This window comes from Myxine glutinosa, chromosome 9, assembly GCF_964187855.1.
Source record: "Myxine glutinosa chromosome 9, kmMyxGlut1.1, whole genome shotgun sequence".
NCBI lineage: Eukaryota > Metazoa > Chordata > Myxini > Myxiniformes > Myxinidae > Myxine > Myxine glutinosa.
This window is the reverse complement of record NC_136269.1, coordinates 45,411,339-45,432,309: the sequence shown is the minus strand read 5'-3', so window position 1 is coordinate 45,432,309 and position 20,971 is coordinate 45,411,339. Positions and strand designations below refer to the sequence as shown.

The 20,971-nt window shown below is 43.5% G+C and overlaps 1 protein-coding gene across 3 annotated transcripts in view; it reads right to left on the bottom strand.

Annotated features, from left to right (window-relative positions):
- The window catches only part of RBM39 (RNA binding motif protein 39), a 140,327-nt gene extending 120,969 nt beyond the window's left edge, over positions 1–19,358 (bottom strand). Inside the window, exons 1-5 of one of the 3 annotated variants that reach the window (XM_078784319.1) lie at positions 19,212–19,349; positions 18,925–18,995; positions 10,254–10,306; positions 9,726–9,770; positions 4,926–5,049 (exon numbers count right to left, since the gene is read on the bottom strand). Coding sequence is in view for 1 of the 3 variants with exons in the window: in XM_068129200.2 (XP_067985301.1) it covers positions 9,726–9,770; positions 10,254–10,306; positions 18,925–18,984 (158 nt within the window). In the remaining 2 variants the exon portion in view is untranslated. Of the gene's footprint in view, positions 1–4,925; positions 5,050–8,067; positions 8,113–9,725; positions 9,771–10,253; positions 10,307–18,924; positions 18,996–19,211 lie in introns of those variants that run through there. The other 2 variants (XM_068129200.2, XM_078784320.1) reach the window with 2 other exon arrangements.
- Between the last annotated feature and the right edge of the window lie 1,613 nt (positions 19,359–20,971).

Sequence of the window (20,971 nt, the reverse complement as noted above, 5' to 3'; positions counted from 1 at the left end):
GAACCGCGTGCGCGGCCTGGTCTCTCTAGGCTTCCCTCCCCCCATCGGTGTTTTGTGAATTTAAGTTCTTTCCTTCGCTGTATTGCTTATTTCTTAGATTTTCTCTTCTCCCCCTAACTTTCCCGAAGATCTACCCTTTGTCTAACGTTTTAAATACAAAAAACTATATATATATTTCCTTATATCCTCACGGGCAAGTGTGCTTGCAGTCTCGCCCCGCCCCCTTTATCTCCTTTTCTCCCACCTCTTCCTTCCATCTCCAGCCGAAACTCGCCCTTCCAATTCTAGTTTCCTTCATCTCATTTAACCCTTTCTCCTTTCTCTGATCCACGCCCTTACTTCAGGGACTTTTCCCAGATTGTTTTTCACGGGTTTGTTTAAATGTTTACACTTTCCCCTGCAGTATTTTATTCAATGGTTTATTACAACACGCTGTTTTTCTTCCGGTTTTAAAGGCTTTTTTCAATTTCCTCATCAAATCATTCCATTTCCAAAAAATATTCAATCTCTTACAGTCATTCCTTTCTACATTCTCTAAACTATGAAGATTGTCATGGGGACCACAAGGCCAACCCCCACTCTTGCAGGGAAAATGGCCTTAAAATGCCTGTTGTTGTTGTTGTTGTTGTATTCTCTAAACTCATCTTCATTCCACCCCTCCCCATCAAAACACCCCCCCCCCCAACCCTCCCCTTCAAATCTCTCCCCTACTATTTTTCTCCAATTCTCCCTACTCCCCCCTCCTCCTCAAAGCTGCCACCTCCCCACTTCCTCTCCCTTCCATCACATACCTCCACCTCCTCCAATTTTGCTCTGCCTCCCTCAATGTGCCTCTTCCCTTCACCATCAAACCATTTGTCCTCCTCATCCTTCCCTTTCTCCAAACCCTTCTGCAATCTCCGACACACTATCAAAAGCTCTCCCTACCTCCCTTTCTCCCCCTCTCCCCCCTCATCTTACCCGACCCCTCCCCTGTCCTGTACCCGATGCTCCCCCTCCCTCTTCATTGACGGTATGGACCTCAAACGTCTGGGGCCTTCACTCAAACCTGATTGATCTCTCTATACAGGTTGCTTCTGACAAACCAGACGTAATCTGCTTAACAGAAACTTTCCTCCTTCAAGATGTCTCCGATTCCATAATATCTCTTCCTGGTTACTCCCTCCTCTGGTATGATAGATCTGAGCCTCGCCCTGGTGGTGGGGTTGCTATCTTTATCAAAAACACTCTTCCTCACTCTCCTTGCACTGCCCTCACTCCACACCACCCCCAGGAGTACCTCTGGAGACGGCTTCCTCTCCGCTCCCACCTTTTGTTCATATGTCTTCTATACCGTCCTGCAAACCCATTTACATCTCCCTGTCTGACAACATGGACCAACTTCCATCCACTCATCCCAACTCTCTCTTCCTCATATGTGGTGACTTCAACTGTCATCATGCCAGTTGGCTGGGTGTGGGTTCCTCTCACACCAGCCATGGCACCTCAGCAAAGTACTTCTGCGATTCACTGGGACTGACACAATCTGTAAATTTCCCACCCCAGATCACAGTCAATGGAGTATCTTCTCTTCTAGACTTGGTTATGTCTCACTTCCCTGGAAATGTCTGCTGCTCTTCTTCTGCTCCAATCGGTTCTTCTGATCATTTCCTTGTTAAAGTGGATATCTCTCTGGCCATTCTCAGAGAGCCTCCTCAGCGTCGACGAGTCTGGCATTTCACTCAGGCTGACTGGCACGTTCGTGAAGCAGCCATCAATCATCTGGACTGGTATCCCATCTCCACTGCCTCTGACATCAACTCTGCCTGGGAATTCTTCCAAAGTAAATTGCTCTCTCTCATGCACAGATTCACCCCTTCTCGTCTTCAGTTGGCGTACCTTTTATCCCGTCCATGGTACACTGAAGCTTGTGGTGAGGCAGTCGCCATGAAGCAACTTGACTTCACCTCATGGAAGGCTAATCCAACTGAAGGTAATCTCACTTCCTTTCACAAAGCTCGGAACAAGTGTGTGTCTACCGTTAGGGGAGCCAGGAAACAATACACTGCTCTCACTGCTCTCAAAACTGAACTCTCTAACCTGTCTCCCTCCTCCAAATCCTGGTGGCATCTGGTCAAATCTGTTTCTGGTGTTTGTTCCCCCTCCCACCCCTCCCTAACCTCAAACGGCTACACAGCCGACTCCGCGCGTGAAAAAGCTGAATGCCTCAACTCTGTTTGCCTCAAAATCTTGTATCCCAAACCCGTCTCTCTCTGCACCCACCGTACCCAGCTGCTCCTGGACTCTGTGTCCTTCTCTCCTGACAAGGTGGAGAAGTCTCTGTCAATCCTCGACTCTGATTCCACAACTGGACCAGACGGCATCAACCCAAGGGTCCTAAAACCCTGCTCTGCCGCTCTATCTCACCCTTTCTCTGTTCTCTTCACCCTCTCTTTTGCTCAAGGTCATCTGCCATCTGCTTGGAAATAAGCTAACATTACAGCTGTACACAAAAAGGTGCAAAAACAGATCCTTGCAACTACAGACCAAGCAGCCTGCACCCAATAATCAGCAAATTCATGGAATCAATCATCGCTTCTGACATCAAATCCTTCCTTTTCTCCAATGGCTTGATCTTGGATCATCATTTTGGATTCAGACCAGGTCATTCTACTCTGGACATGCTGCTTCTGCTGTCTCAACAATGGATGGAGGTCCTTAATGCTAAACAGGAAATCAGAGCTGTCTCACTTGACATATCACGTGCCTTCAATACGGTCTGGCACCCCGCTCTGCTCACCAAACTCTCCTATTATGGTATCTATGGAAATCTCCATGCATGGCTTGCAGACTTCTGCTCTGGTCGTAGTCAATGTGTGGCCCTAAATGGTTTTCTCTGATCTCCCCTTCCTGAGATTACCTCCAGTTGGATTGGCCTTCCTTGAGGTGAAGGGAAGTTGCTTCATGGAACTCTTGGGGAGTTCCCCAAGGCAGTGTTCTGGGCCCCGTGCTTTTCAGGTCTTCATCAATGATCTCTCCGACTCTCTGGAAAATCCTCTCTATCTCTTTGCTGATGACTCCACTCTCTGCCGCTCCATATCTCAACCCTCAGATGAGAAGTCTGAAGCCTCTTGACACTCTGCTGACCTGGACAAAATCACAAACTGGTCAAACAAGTGCAACATTTCTTTCAATCCTGACAAATCTCACACTCTCACTATGTCTCTCCGAAAAGACCGACTGGACAACCCTCCAATCTACTTTCTCAACAATCCTCTCCAAGAAGTTCTGTCGCTCAAGCTTTTGGGTCTCACTATCTGCAATGATCTTTCCTGGGAAAAACCACATTTCCAAGCTGGCCTCGAAAGCCAGTCGCCGACTGGGCATCCTCCGTCATGCGAAGTCCTTCCTTGGCACACCTGAGCTCCTCACCCCATACAAGGCTTTCATCCGCAGCTCAATGGAATATTGCTCTCCCCTCTGGGCTGGTGCTCCTGCCTCACACCTAGCTCGGCTTCACGCTGTTGAAACCGAAGCTTTCAGAATCATTGGAATCTCCCACGATGAAGCTAACTCTGAGGGCCTTTCATTCACTCACAGCAGGCAGGTTGGTGGTCTTTCTGTCTTCTACCGACTCCTCTCCGGCCTTGCTCCCCCAGCTCTCTCTGAGCTCTGTCCCCCCAAATACAGGGCGCACAAGATCTGCCAGCAACCATCTTATGGTTAAACTGCCAAAATCAAGACTCTATTCACCTTCACTCTTTCATTCCTCTTTTCTCCCACCTCTGGAACAAACTCCCTCACTCTCTTCAATCCCACTCCCCACTCCACGTCTTTAAAACAGCTGTCCACCACCATCTCTTCTCTTCCCCCATCCAAAACCTTGATCTTTTCTTCACCCGTTAATTCACCCCAGATCCACTCTTTTGAAATACCGACTTCTTTCCTGGAAGTCCTAGCAGTGTCCATGTGTTTTTTTTACCTCTCTCACTCCCCCCCCTCCTTCCCTTGCCTCCCCCCGCACCCCAAGCCCTCTCCCTCCCACAGATCTCCCAGTCCCTACTCTCCATCTTGTTCTCCCACTCCCTTTATCATATGTTTTATGTTGTATGTGTCAGTTTGTCGTTTTGTGATAAATGTTAGCTCTTGCACGAGCCTCTATCTTGTATAAAAAAAAAATTTTCTAAAACAGGAGGCAGATGTTATCTAAAGTTAATTTACAGCAATCCAAAAAAATAATAAATAAACAAAGTGTTGATGTGTTTCACCAGGCAGGAACCCAAACCAACTTGGAATACAATGGTCAAGATTAAACATTCCATTTCTAGCAAGATAAATCCCAGTGCTTCCCACGCTGTATATCATTTTAACTCACAAATACACTGCCTGGCCAAAATGACAAGTAATGCTCTAATTTGTCGTTACAACTGCATTTGACGTACAGATCTGTCACAAATTCTGAATGATTTTGTTAAGCGGTGTATCGACGCCCTGTGCACTGTCTAATCATCTTGGAGCATTTCACATTTTGTACACCGTTGTATCAATTGTCGTTAGAATCAATTGTTTATTATTTAGGATTTTATAAAGCTTGTTGAGGTAACAAATACCAAATGTTGAGCTAAATATGGAATAAGGTAAAACGCGACAAGAAGTTAGATTTATACCTTGTAGAAAAATAGTTTGTTCAGGTAGATTCTAGTGACTTCTGGCTATGGAATCATGTAGGTTCGACAAATAAATTCTAGGAGCTTCCAGATGTGGAACCATCTGTTAAGAAAGAGCAATTTCTAAGAAGAGGGATTTTATCAAAGCCTTGTGGAGTGATAATATAAGACAAAAAGTGGGGGCGGGGGATAGAGAATTGCGGAGAGGAAGAAGCGAGTCACCTTCTTCTTTGTACAGTGCCACGTTATATAGCATTCGAGTGTCACTTTGTGTTGTACCTTTGAATAAAATCAGGTTTCGACCACACTCGACTGACTCTTGGTGGGACATCGATCGATCACAGAACCTTGTTTTGTGACGATATCTTCAGGTCATGGCAAGGGGAAATTTATGCATTGCCACCTGGTACGTGATAAATGTACAAAATTAATTCCCTCAAAGACAGGCAAATAAAATACCAAGTAGTGTTGTCTGACATAGTTTCACCAAGTAACCAATAAAAACTGCTATTACAAGTCTCCAATGTCACAAATCTCATCGATTCCACCCTCGGATATTTAAAATTATTTGGTCTGCTTTTGAAATTTCAGCCGTACAAGAACACTAGATAAGAGTGCACCTCCACTCTCCCCTCAACTATTAATGTTTGGAAAAAAAAATGGAATGAAATGCAAGAGCAAACATTTTTTTGGGCTGCTAAACATAGCGTCATTGTTGTCATGCCCGATAAGACACAAGTTGTTAAAATCAAGCAACATCCACTTGGGGAAACCCAAGTTCATGCTGCCAACGATCCCAGCAAAGTGGTATCCCTCATCATAAAGCTTTCGCACCCATCGACAAGCATTACGTACCGTATTTTTCAGCAAATAAGTCGATAATTCCCGTTCCTCTCCCGCCTCCTCCCTCCCTTCCAGAGGTCCGAGCCTCAACTTTTACTTTACTTATCTATGGTTTAAGGCATTAAACTTAATGAAGGGGAAAAAAAAGGTGCAAAGTGTGATATTTTCTGAAATAAATTGCATAATTGTCAAATTAAAGCACACGAGAGAGGTCATTGCCCAGAACGTTTGCCGATTACACTACCGGTCAAAAGTTTGACAACACCTAAATTTTTCCAGTTTTTATTGAAATTTACGCAGTTTAATGTCTCAATCTCCCACCTTTAGAGGCCATTTTTCCCCACAGAGCAGGGGTTGGCCTTTTTTGGGCACAGTGGTCACCTTTTTGAAGCAGTTTTATGGCCGGATGCCCTTCCTGCCGCCAACCCTGTTAGTCGCCTCTTGCGACACACAGGGAATTACCAGTGAACTGGTACTCAATTTGCCGACCTGAGAAGGATGACAGGCTGAGTTAACCCCCCTGGCGTTAATTCGGTGATCGACCGGGGGGATTCAAACCCAGGATCCTGGGATCCCAAGCCGGCACCCTAACCGCTCAGCCAACACCAGGCTTCAATGTACTCTGAAATTAAGCATAGAACAAATAAACAATTGGAGATACAAAAAGAAATCATAGAATCATTTTGTTTAACAAAATTTAATTTAAAATTTTGACTCAGCAAAGTAGCCACCTTTTGCAGATATAACCGCCGAATACATTCGTGACATTCTTTCTACAATGGAAATCAAATATTGTTCGGTTCTTCCCAACACTGCAGCAGAAGTTCCCACAAATGTGTTGCATTTGTCGGTTGCTTTGCTTTCACCCTTCTGCCCAGTTCATTCCAAACCAGCTCGATGGGGTTTAAGGCTGGAGACTGTGCTGGCCATTCCATGATTTGAAGCCTACCGTCTTGTTCTTTTCCTCAAAGGTAGTTTTGACATAGCGTGGAGGTGCGTTTCGGGTCATTATCTTGCTGTAGGATGAACCCCTGACCAACTAGGCGTATACCAGAGTGTTTTGCATGGCGCCGCAAAATGCTATGGTAGCCCTTTTGGTTCAGGGTGCCAGTCACTCTATGCAAATCGCCGACTCTGGATCCAACAAGAGCCCCAGACCATCATGCTTCCTCCTCCATGTTTGACAGTTGGTATCACACACTGAGGAACCATCCTTTCGCCTACTCGGTGACGTACAAAAACCCTGCGTGATGAACCAAAGATTTCAAATTTGCTCAGTGTTAAACTGTGCTTGAAGCTGTTGTCCTGTGAGCCGCCTATCACGCAAGCTGTTGACTCTCAGAAACCTGTCTTCGGATTCTGTTGTGGCTTTGGGTCTGCCAGATCTCTTCCTGTCAGAGTTTCCTCCAGTTTCCAAGTGCCTTTTGATGGTGCAGGAAACTGTACTCACTGACACCTTGGCTTTCTTTGCAATTTATCCAAAGGAAAGACCTACAATATGTCAAAACTACCTTCGAGGAAAAGAACAAGACGGTAGGCTTCAAATCATGCAATGGCCAGCACAGTCTCCACTCTTAAACCCCATCGAGCTGGTTTGGGATGAACTGGACAGAAGGGTGAAAGCAAGGCAACCTGCAAGTGCAACACATTTGTGGGAACTTCTGCAACAGTGTTGGGAAGAACTTCCCGAACAATATTTGATTTCCATTGTAGAAAGAATGCCACGAGTGTGTTCAGCGGTTATATCTGCAAAAGATGGCTACTTTGCTCAGTCAAAAATTTAAATTAAATTTTGTTAAACAAAATGATTCTATGATTTCTCTTTTTTATCTCCAATTGTTTATTTATTCTATGCTTAATTTCAGAGTACATTGAGACATTAAACTGCGCAAATTTCAATAAAAACTGGAAGAATTGTGGTGTTCTAAAACTTTTGACCAGTAGTGTAGGTGAGCAATTGAACTTGAATTGTCCATTTAACGTCCATCAAAGGAAAGGCACACACTGATGAATCACCTTGCCTGTGAAACACAGGGGTGACAGGTAGGGCAGGGATTCAAACCCAGGCTAAATAGCTTAGAGGTGAGTGAGTGTACCTCTAGGCCATCCTGTCAGCACTATTCATGACCCTGGGAAATACGGTAGGAAGTGATGTGTTGCGACAATGTCAAGGAGGAATCAACAACTTTTTCTTTCTGACTGACTAACAGTTTTGTTAACTACTGCAGTTGATCTAGCATCTTATACTCCAAATCGACTTGTATATGAACGAATGAAATAAAAATGGGAAAATTAGCCAATTTGACTTGTACGAAGAAAAATACGGTACCTCTTGATTGCTTAGAAAAATCAATTTTTGGAACCCTCTATTAATGAACAGGGTGTTTTAATTAAAAAATAAAAGCTATTCTCCAGGTTTTGGCCAGCCAGTGTAAATGTTAAAACAGCATAGTCCTCAAATTGAGAATGTGGAAAGAAATGAGGGACAAGCAATATGAGTCAATTCAGAATGTATAACTTATCTCAAGACAGCTTTCAATGTACAGTATACATAAAACAATACAATTAGTTTGCTGACCGATTTGAGCAGCAATCGGCGAAATCACGTTCTTTTCCGTTGAACCAATCCTGAACGAGGGATAAAATGTTATGCCCCTCACTGCATTAGCCCCTTAACTGCAGTGTGGCACAATCCGAAACCGACCCGGAAATCAGAGTCTTGCACAAATGCACAACAGACTACACATTCAGATAACAACTTCCTTTTAAGGCGCTCTTACATTCTGCACACACTCCATGCACCTTCTCCACTGTACGTCAACAAGCATAAACACACAACCACACTCATACACGCAGTGAATGGCAACTTCATCCCAACATGTCAGCCAGGAACAGCTCAGAACATACAACAAATGACCTGCTGCTGCAAGGTTTTTACCAAGATAAACCCAGCACTAAATGAAAGTGAAATTTTGTTTTATCGGTTATTTAACCATTTTATGGAAGAATAATAAAAACAGCCAACCCCAAGGAATTTTTGAAAAGAATAAAAAAACAACAACAGTAGGTCTGAGGATTTGGCAAAGTAACAATTATAAACTACATTGAGAGAAACATTGACTGCGGTCCTAAAAGACAGTTAAGATCTGCACATACATATACACAATTAGGCCCCGCTGTACATTGCCTCAATACATGTTCCGTTTGTACGCCGTTGCCAACACGACAGCAACGTACTACTTTCAGGAATCGAATTTTTTTTTTTATCTAAAGGCCAATGAAAATGCCTTATTCTCTTCATGGCTGAGCTAAAATCCAACCAGCAACATCACATGATGCGTAATTGGGAGTGGGGAAGTAAAGCTTCCGTTGGATTAATCAGGGATTACAGACATTAGTGGAAAATAAGAAAATGATTGTGTTACATATAATATAACCAAAGATCAGTATTTTGTTTTATGTGCACACAAGTGCATGCGGTCAGGAAGTCTGCGTGCAGTCGCCATTTTTTTTTCGTACTTATCATTTTCAGTTTTTCTGTCCCATCAACCTCCTGCTGTATCCCGGGTTTCTCATACAAGTGAGAGGCCATCATCATCATCATCAACATACGCAAGTAGAAAGCAGTCCTGTTGAATCTTCAAAATTAAGATTAATTCATCAAGATTAGATAATTAAGACTTTGCAGAGGGGTAATTATCTATTCAATTGTCACCGTTTGGTCTCTGCTCGTTTGCTGCGTAGGACATAATGTTCCCCCCCCCCCCACCCCCCACCCCTCCAATCCCCCGCAGACATCTCCCTTGCAGTGTAACAATGTATCATTTTTGATACTTAGCAGTTTCTGTGGAAATTATTGACAAGAAACTTCAACCTTATTTATATAATTTGCTCCATGTTAAGGTTTGCTCTCCTTAACGTTGTTCCACTTAGTCACACTTTTCAGGAACATCTCCAACGTTAAGTGAGGCCCAACTGTACATACGTACATACTGCAGATGGATAAAACTGAAACAAACAGTATCAAGCAAACTCTACCCAATTATCCATGTGCATTTCCAACTTGGGACCTCCAAAAAATAATAATAATAATAATAATAATAATAAGAATAATAAACCACACACACACACACACACACACACAAACACTCACACAGAAAAACATCAGGAATAAGTGCTGACAATACATCAGAATTAAGTGTTGTATACTGCAAATCATGAAATGGCAAACTAAACCTGTGCTTCCTGTCCCTGCTCCTGCTTCGACTTTTGCTCCGCCGTCTAGAAAAGAAAATAGTGAAACAGGTCATTTTTTTCCCCCTCCCACATAAATTCAATCATGAAAATGTCCTAATTTCAGAAATGCATCAACAAAATTCTTTAATTTGGCCCAACTACAGATGACTGGTGTGCTTGTAGTCCCAGAATTAAATAAATCAAACGTTCTACAAATTGAGGCGTTTTGAACACACTGTCCCTTAGGAGGATGTGTTAAGCCCATATATCCCAGCAATTCTTTGCCATTTATATTCCTAAACTGGGCATCACAGAATAAGAGTGTTTGATATATGTGGTGTAATGGGGTGGTTAGAGCGTCCTCTCAGAGTCTGGGAGGTCTGCGGTTCAAACCATACGTGAATAAAATCTATCAATGAGACTCAAGGTTACAGGTTGTACACTTTTATCCTCTCCCAATTTCAGTTTGATTAGGTGAGACCAAAGCAATTTAAATCTTACTTTTGACAAATTGCAACTACTACTCACTTTTTCTGCTTTTCACCATTCAAGTTCTTATCCACAGGTGATCTCCTCTTCTCCTGGAAGGTCATAGGCAGAGATAGTAATTTGGGGGAAAAGGCACATGGAACAAACAACAACAAGATTAAAGAATGAAAATTACAAGTATGATAAAGAAACTTTAGATCTTCCTTCCAGCTTCATGGTCTCCAGCAAAAGATCGATTGTGACAAGATGCCAAAGATATTTCATTTTAACTTGCCCTGAAACAAGACATGGAGGATTCAGTGAAAATGAAACACCGAATCAAAGTTTGTGAACAATGATTCACAAAAATCTCAAGTCTTACATTTACCCCCAGAGTACAAAAATTATAAACTCAAAATTGGATGGAAAGATTTATTTTTTTTGTCGCATTCAAACATCGGCCAATCCACATATGCACGTTTAAACATAGTCTCCAGACAATATTATGACTCTAACCTAATGGCTTAAAAGTCACAGTCATCAAAAGGACTACATGTTGGTGGTTTATTTACATCACAATGAAATTTTGACAACTTTAAGTACAAGGACATATAGATTATAATTTGTCCTTAGAGCTCGGTCTTTGTATCTCTCTTTCTCTCTCGGTCTCTCTCCCTTGCTAGGTTTTACTAATAAATGATTGAATGGTCTATCAACTAAATACCCATCACCATCAGGGATCCAATTGTATTATTATTAGTCTCACCGAGAAGGGGATGCGATATTATTGCTTTGTGTGTCTATGTGCACATATATATATAATTTTGCTCTTAAAATGGTTCTCTCCAACTGCTTCTCTGATTGAATATGATCTCTGATCCAACTGCTTCTTCTCTTCTCTGAACGTTAAACAAGGAGAGACTCCCCATAGAAAATACTTTATTGCCAACTCTGATCTCATGTCACGTGTTATGACAGCCAAATTTATTTTCCCCGAAACCGCTCAACGGAAAATATTGAAACTTGGCATAGGTCATCAACTCCCCATGGGGTATATAGAGTGATAACAAAGGCGTCTGAAAAGTGGTATCCCAGCCATAATTGGTTGAATTGAAATTCTTATCCAAAAAAGCTGAAACTTTATATATCTGATCTATGATCCAATATGAGTGAAGAATTGAATTTATGACGTTCATAACTCATGCCAAAAAACTATGTGACATAACAGGGTGCATGGATGATACGGGTATATGGGCCATAATAGTAAAGTGTTCTGTTAATGACGGAGTTTTGGTTAAGCTTTACGAGTGCCGTTCTAGTATTATTAAATGGATGTCCCATGGAGTTTTACATCTTCTGGTCATCTCCACAGAAAAAGAAAATCAGTTGTCCCAAAATACAAGACAAAAACTGAAAAAAAAAATTCTTGTATTCATCAGAAAATGTCTTGTATTCTCACAAGGTGGCAATGATAAAATAAGTCTTGTATTCAGGACAAGTGGTCGATGACTGGAGGATTCAACTTTCTGAGCAGACGATTTTCTGGCAGCAGGTATAAAACGGGAACTTCGCCAAAACAAAATTGTTGCCCAGGCATGCCATTCAAATGTGTGCAGATGAGCTTTCCAGTTTATTTCACATTTCATTTACCATTCCAAAACTTTGTGCAGAACCATCGTGGATCGTCGATCATCATCCAGTGTTCCTCAACAATACCACCCTCCACCCCTGTAGAGTGGTACAATCCACTGATCAGCAAGTAGCAGGCTAATTTAGTCACTCAACCTGAGGCCAAATGAAAATAAATAAATAAAAGATCCCTTTCCAGTAACACGTTTTGAGAAATGGGTGAATAAGAAAATGGAATTTTTTAAGGATTCAATATATTTACGATCGATAAATTGAACAAGTCATGCATATAAATGCAGGAACTATGGATGTACATGTGCTGTACTTAGTTAGTGCCAGAAAAAGAAGCAGACAAGTTGTTACGACTAATGGCAATCACAAGAGCAGCATAGATTGCTCAACGTCTGGCAGTTAGCCTGCTTTGAAAACACGGCAAGTACACAGTGAGAGGTAAAACAGCTAGCCCTGGGTTTTGAGATGTACGAATAAACAAGTTACACCTTCGATGTAATCTGTATGTACCTCTTCAGATGACACAATGGTCTTACCTATACATGCATACCAAAGGATTGTGAAACCATTTTTATTATCATTATTATTAATGGCATAGCTCAGAGACCGAGAGACGACATGGATGCAGTGTGATCTGGACTATTCGAGCAACTCGAGTAGCTCACTCAAATGCACCAATGTCTTGGAATTGAGGTTGTTAACATCACAATATAGCGGCACCCACAAGACAGTGGATAATGTGGTCGTTCCAGAGCAACCACAACAGAGAAAATGGTTGGCCGAAGCAAATTTTGTTTGGGACAAGCAAACAAACATGCATTTCAAGCACTGACGGCTTTTGTCAAATTCAGATTTGTGTTTATCTTGCTATTTAGAAACCTTATTCAAATCTCCCCAAGTGTTCTGTACTGTCCTGTGGACCTAACACTGAAGATTCCCACCAATGCTAATCCAGCTATCAAAGAGAGGCGCAAAGCACCCCTCCCTTTATATATGGGGATTGTTTCTCTGTATGCAGCTTTAACATGGGGACTGAAAATACGTTTATCGGCTTCTACTGGACGAAATCGGCTTTCATATAGGGAGCTACAGTGCATTCAGAAAGTATTCAGACCCCTTCACTTTTTTCACATTTTGTTATGTTGCAGCCTTATGCTGAAATCGTTTAAATTCATTTTTTCCCTCATCAATCTACACTCAATACCCCCATAATGACAAAGAGAAAACAGGATTTTAGAAAGTTTGGCAGATTTATTAAAAAGAAAAAACTGAAATATCACATTGACGTAAGTATTCATACCCTTTGCTATGACACTTGAAATTTAGCTCAGGTGCCTCCCATTTCTCTTGATCATCTTTGACATTTTTCTACACCTTGATTGGAGTCTACCTGTGGTAAATTCAATTGATTGGACATGATTTGGAAAGGCACACACCTGTCTATATAAGGTCTCACAGCTGACAATGCATATCAGAGCAAAAACCAAGCCATGGGGTCTAAGGAACTGCCTGCAGAGCTCAGAGACAGGATTGTGTCGAGGCACAGATCTGGGAAAGCCTACAAAAAAAAAAAAAATCTCTGCTGCATTGAAGGTTCCCAAGAGCACAGTGGCCTCCATTATTCTTAAATGGAAGAAATTTGGAACAACCAGGACTCTTCCTAGAGCCGGCCGCCCGGCCAAACTGAGCAATCGGGGGAGAAGGGTCTTGGTAAGAGAGGTGACCAAGAACCCGATAGTCACTCTGGCTGAGCTCCAGAGATCCTGTGTGGAGATGGGAGAAACTTCCAGAAGGACAACCATCACGGCAACACTCCACCGATCTGGGCTTCATGGCAGAGTGGCCAGACGGAAGCCTCTCCGCAGTGAAAGACACATGAAAGCCGCTTGGAGTTTGCAAAAAAGCACCTAAAGGACTCAGACTGTGAGAAACAAGATTCTGTGGTCTGATGAACCAAGATTGAACTGTTTGGCTTCCGTCTGGCCACTCTGCCATATAGCCCAGATCGGTGGAATGCTGCAGTGAAGCTCAACCAGAGTGACCATCGGGTTCTTGGTCACCTCTCTTACCAAGGCCCTTCTCCCCCGATTACTCAGTTTGGCCAGGAGGCCAGCTCTAGGAAGAGCCCTGGTTGTTCCAAACTTATTCCATTTAAGAATTATGGAGGCCACTGTCTCTTGGGAACCTTCAATAACCACCTTTTAGAGGCCATTTTCCCCCGCAAGCGGGGGTTGGCCTTTTTCGGGGACCGTGGTTGTTGTTTTTTTGGGTCCCCTTTTTGAAGCAATGTTTTACGGCCGGATGCCCTTCCTGCCGCCAACCCTTTTTGTCGCCTTTTTACGACAAACAGGGAATTACCAGTGAACTGGTACTCAATTTGCCAACCTCGGAAGGATGACAGGCTGAGTCAACCCCCCTGGCGTTAATTCAGCGATCGACCGGGATTCGAACCCAGGATCCTAGGATCCTAAGCTGGCACCCTAGCCACTAGCCCAACACCAGGCTTCAATGCAGCAGAATTTTTTTTTTGTAGGCTTCCCCAGATCTGTGCCTCGACACAATCCTGTCTCTGAGCTCTGCAGGCAGTTCCTTTGACCTCATGGCTTCGTTTTTGCTCTGATATGCATTGTCAGCTGTGAGACCTTATATAGACAGGTGTGTGCCTTTCCAAATCATGTCCAATCAATTGAATTTACCACAGGTGGACTCCACTCAAGGTGTAGAAACATCTCAAAGATGATCAAGAGAAATGGGAGGCACCTGAGCTAAATTTCAAGTGTCATAGCAAAGGGTATGAATACTTATGTCAATGTGATATTTCAGTTTTTTCTTTTTAATAAATTTGCAAAACTTTCTAAAATCCGGTTTTCTCTTTGTCATTATGGGGTATTGAGTGTAGATTGATGAGGGAAAAAATGAATTTAAACGATTTCAGCATAAGGCTGCAACATAAAAAAAAATGTGAAAAAAGTGAATGGGTCTGAATACTTTCTGAATGCACTGTATGTAGACCACTATGTAATACTGTACATATTTGTACTGGCCTGAGGCCATTTATTCTGTAAAAGCTAGAGCTCTTTGGAGGCCTGGACTTCACTTACTTGTACACAAACCCAGCAAAGTATTTACCCATTTCTTGAGTACATAGCATACAATTATGGAGGTGTTGAAACTGCAGAAATTGATTCGGTGAATCTGGGTTAATATACAAGGAAGTAGCTCTGGTTTGGGCCTTCATTGCTACTCTCCCTGCCTAATGGGGATGTTTATCCATCACCATCCTCCACAACATCTTCATATGATAAACAAATGATTTTGTTTTCCTAAGCAATCCGTTATATATTATGGTGCTAACATCACATTTGGATGTCCATCGTTGTCGCAAGTTCCTGAAACCTCCAAGTGGAGACCAATGTACAGAAACAAAGTAGCACAAGCAAATGGACGCGGGTTTTAGTTGGTGTATGCTGGACTATGGAAGCGATAGTTCCAACTTTTAGAAAATGTACAAGTCGACAATTATCATCAATTCAAACAGTCTCCAGAACACATCTACAAATTGGGAAGAGTGAACTGCATGTTATTACAGTTCCATTTGGTTGTTTTTTTTAAACCAGGACGTAAAAGACGAACATATTTGATTATTAGAATCAACATAGGCCTATGGCATCGTGACTTTAATCCACAAGGCTAGAGTCATCACTGTGCATAAAATAAATAAATATATTTAAAATGACCAATACGACCGAAATAAGACACATTGTGCTACTGACCAATCTGCCTTTGATCCATTACGTTAGTCACTGCGTCGTGCCTCAAAGTCAACTGGTTAGACTCGACACACCGTGAATTCAAACTGATGCACAGCATGTCACAGTACATGACCAACAACTTCCCAATTTAAAACTTCACAAAATGTCCATTGCAAGTAATTCCAGAGCACCAAGCAAGGTGGTCCTTTGAGGCAAAGTTAGCCAGGGGAAACCAGAGGTGGATTTGAGTCTATGCCCCAAAGGTTCTGAGCCAAAGGTGCATCCATAGACGTGCAGAATCCGAGCCTCACAATTACAGAGGATTTTTAAAAAAGAAGTAATAATAATCTCACATGAATATCACCAAAAACAAAAAGCAAACCACAACTTCAACAACTCACCTGTAAAACCATTAACAACAGGACACCTAAAGCACCTCCACTTATCCTTCCCTGTTATTTCCATGGAATCTACATTAACGCCCTGTAAAATTCACAACTTTTATGTCGCCACAAGTAAAGCAAACAACCAACACGCAATACATTCCATGCATTACCCATAATTGTTACAATTGCACTTTTCCCTCATGAAGGACCACATCCACATTTAAATACAAGGAAACTTGGACCTTCTCTCCATTAGCGGGATCACGCCAGTTTCGGTGTTGTTCGCACCAACTGTTAGTACCAGTCACATCTCTGTGGGCTGTGTCTGTGCGTGAAACAATGTTAAGCCTTTCCAGGGTGCGCACAAATACGCAATGACAAACTGCTCCAGATTGCTCGGCGCTCATGCACAGAAATCGCTTGTAATGGGGTCCATGGAGGTAGTCTGGCCTAAGTATTTAAGCGTGCCAGATAAGGATTTCAGGATGAACCGGCTCACAAAGCTTAAAGATTTGGAGAACTTTCTGATCAACTCGCCCAAAGACTTCATATATTGCAGCTCATAATTGCAAAAGGGCCCGCCAATATAGGCCGTGCAAAGCTTGAAGGTTCATATTTGGACATGTTCTACCCAAATCTTCGTGATTTTTTTTAACACCGATGGGAAAGTCATACTTGAGCGTGTCGATGCAGAGTATACGTTTAAAACGATTTTACTATTATCATGTTTGGGAGGCTTGTTGATGCAAAAGGAATGAATGAATGAATGATCGTTTTAAGGCCATTTTCTCCGCGAGAGCAGGGGTTAGCGTTGCGGGCCCCATGACGATCACGGTTCCCTGTTTGAGGCAATATTTTATGGCTGGATGCCCTTCCTGATGCCAACCCTTAGTCGCCTCTTACGATGCGCAGGGATACAGTGTACCTATTCTAAATCGGGGTACACACCGGGATCATTCATCCCAGCAAGCTGGTACTCAACTCGAGTTGAGTACCAGCTCAACTATGACTGACTGGTTGTCATGCACAGTGAAATGGCCTTAGAATCTTAAAGATTTTAAGCCTGTGGTGGTGTATCTCAACCATATGTATGTATCCGTATGTATCTATCTCAACCATATGTATGTATGTATCTCAACCACATAATTTAATATTAAAATTAAAATAAACAACACCCTGTGTTGATGCACAGGATACCTTTAAAATGATGATTTTACGATTATCATGTTTGGGAGGAGGGGTGGAAGATATGGGTGCTGCGAGTGCCGTTATAAAGAAATATATACATTTATGTTTGGTTCCAGGGCCACAAAATAAATTATACTAGATGTTGTTTAGCCTGGTGTTGGCTTAACGGTTAGGGTGCCGGCTTGGGATCCAAGGATCCTGGGTTCGAATCCCGGTCGATCGCTGAATTAACGCCAGGGGGGTTGACTCAGCCTGTCATCCTTCCGAGGTCGGCAAATTGAGTACCAGCTTGCTGGGATGAATGATCACAGTGTGTACCCCGATTTAGAATAGGTACACCGTATCCCTGCGCATCGTAAGAGCGTGACCAAGGGTTGGCGTCAGGAAGGGCATCCGGCCATAAAAACATTGCCTCAAACAGGGAACCATGATCGTCATGGGGCCCGCAAGGCTAACCCCCGCTCTAGCGGGGAAAATGGCCTTAAAACGATCATTCATTCATGTTGGCATATATTGTTCAAAGGAGTGTGTGTGTGTGTGTGTGTGTGTGTGTGTGTGTGTGTGTGTGTGTGTGTGTGTGTGTGTGTGTGTGTGTGTGTGTGTGTGTGTGTGTGTGTGTGTGTGTGTGTGACCACGGCCGCCGCAAGATACTTCCATTAACAGATAAAGGCAGGCACTCGACCCCTCTCATCCACGGATATGTCTCGTATGCCTATATTTCTGCGAGTCCAATTTGTATTGAGGAACAGAACGATTATGGTTAACCAGCCTGAAATTTCCACACTTTCATCTAAATGCTGAACATCATGTTTAAAACTATTGAATCACAGATTCAATGCTAGCAGGCAGACCCGAGTCACTGTAAACACACATCGCATGTGCAAAGGCCTCATTTAGCATTCAAACGTCATTTTGAACGTCACCTATTGCACTTGCAGACAACATGGTTGTATTGCTGCTGATCTATTAAGCAGTCTGCAAGACGGAGGCCAAATTAAGATACAACAGAATGGTGATGGTGAATTAATGCCACGACGACGTGGCACTGCAAGGTTTTAGAAGGAAAACAAATCCACTGAAGCGCAAGGGCAAACCAGCGCAAACCCTCTAATGGAGACAAGGGGATCATAGGTGGCCATTTGGCACATCATGTGTATAGCCCATGTATTAACCTCTACAATCCATTCTATCTTCCATATAATACCCCCCCCTTGCTCCCTTTAACACCCCACACCCCTTCCATATAATACCCCCCCTTGCTCCCTTTAACACCCCACACCCCACACCCCTTCCATGTAATACCCCATCCCCACTCCCTCCCTTTAATACCACTCTTCCCCTTCCATATAATAAGCCCCTCGTCCCCTCCCCCCCACAAAATATAATCTTCTTATGCAAGTATGGATGACTTTGCCCATACCATTTGATTTCAATACGAGGAGAAAAAATAAAAATAAAAAAACCCCCCAAAAAACAGGCAGGGCACCGGCACACAATGGGCTACCCTTTTGAGAGATATCGTATCTTATACATCGATCTCTCAACAATAATAATTTAGGGAAGAGCATTGGCGCACAATAGTTTACTCGATACGTATTCATACATCCATGCGAAGAAAATACCTCAAACAAATATTATATTTATAATTTTAAAAACCCCGTTAACTAAAGAGTTTAAAGGAATATTTATTTCCGATTCGAAAATCCGTCAACACAAGTTTTGTTTAGCCTTAGGTCGGCGTCAAAAAGCAGGCCGCAGACTTACCTCCTTCGCATGATTATATGGAGCTTCAAGCATTGCTTCTATATCCCAATCATCAGCCATGTTGGCAAGATCTAGAAGAACAAACAAAACATGAATGATCAAACTATCCGTGAAAATAAAGTCCAATCTAGAACGACGAAGCGAAGGGACTGCGGCCTACACTAGCGCGTAAGTCGAGGTCTGAGACTCAACTAGGCCGCAGTACAAAAACGCACTCTTTCGTAACCAAGAGATCGTAAACGAAGGAATAAAAACTCAAACCCAAACAATCGTGTTGGCAAACTTACGTTTAGTCAAATGTAGGATTGCGTTTTGATAATTTAATGATTCTAAAAGTCAAACAACGGTGAACAGGCACACTCGTAAAGCGAAACAGCGAACCACTTTAATTATTTTTTGGGGGTGTCGACGGAATCTTCTTCTTCGAAAATCTCAACCTGTCACGGCGCTTCATGACATCACTGCGTTTCACGACGTGCGACGTGACCATAACCTCCAGCGTTCTCGTTTATTGCCATTTCTCGTATTTTCCTGACTTAATTGCTACTTTGTGCCCTCATGCCTGGTGCCATCGAATTGTCCCTGTCGAAACCACGCGGTGGCTGAACATCCTGCCAAAGATGACGTTTTATCTCCCGTTATTATTGTATTGACAGAAAAATTGCTCAATTCCCATGCAGCGTATTTAGGCTACGGTGCGGAGTTTTCAGCAAAGCAATTTGGATGAATCCGTAATTAGGTGTTTTTTTTATCTGGCCTATATTTTTAGTTTTATATGACAACACGACAAGGAGTGTATAATCGAAATTCTGGACAACCAGGTTGGTTTATCCCTGCTCAAGTTTTGTTGTGGAATAATAAATGACATTTTAACAATAACTGCATGCCTGGCGTAGCGTAATTAATGTATTTGTAAATGTTAGTAAACTGCAAACACAATTTAAAGGTCCTTATGGGGAACTAAAGACATGTTAGTTTTACATCAGTTGTGGGTAAGGTGTTGGAGACACTAGTGTTACGGTTTTGAGGTTTGTACAGTGAGTTCAATAAATGTTAAAGATTTGCCCCCCATAGATAGTCACACAAGCAACATGTAGCCTCATTTGTAGTATAGTTATTTCTTATTATGTGTGCGAATAGGCCATTTCCTATGTTAGTTCTGCGTTGTGTAAAGCCAGGAAAATAGGCCCTACGGCCACCGATCATCCTACTGAAGGAGCAGCGCTCCTGCTGAGACGGACGAAATGACGGACAAGACACAAACTCGTCCGAGAAGATGTTTATTGTATAATCATCTCGGGAACTCTGAAAATCCGTTTATCGTGTTCGCATATATATCCAAACCAAAAAGCATACATCAGAACCAAAGCCCCGCCTCTCGGGCGAGGCACGCTTTGGTGGTCATGTGACCGACAGGTGCAAAGGATTATAACCTCGGCGCCGCGGTTTGGCCGCCGGTTACGTCACCGGCTTGGGCCAGGAGATTCTGTTGCTGGTCTCGAGCTTTGGAGGACCCATGGGTCGCTACACACGCCCCCCCAGAATCGACTTGGTCCAGGAAGGTCAACCTGAGGGGGGTCCGGATGACCCGACCGAAACGACCCCTGGCTGGTCGCGGGGGGGGGGGGGGGGGTCCGGTGTGGTGGCGGGTGGCCGGACGGGGGGTGCAGTGGATGGGGGGCGGCCGCGCCGCGGTGGGAGAGCCAGCCGTGGCGGCTGGCCGACGTCCATGTGGGCCGGCTTGAGGCGGTCCACCGAAATCCGGTCCGCCCGGCCGCCGATGCTGACGACGAAGGACTTGTTGTCCCGTCGTAGGACCCGGAAGGGTCCGTCGTATGGTGGCCGGAGCGGCCCCCGGTGCGCGTCGTGGCACACAAAGACGTACTCCGCCGTGCGGAGTGCTGGGGGGATGTAAGATTGGGGGTCGCCGTGGTGGGACGTGGGCACCGGGGCGAAACGTTGGGCGGCCTCCTGGAAGTCCATGCGCTGGCGCGCGGCGGACCAGGGGCTGGTGGCGTCGGGCACGAACTCGCCCGGGACGCGGAGG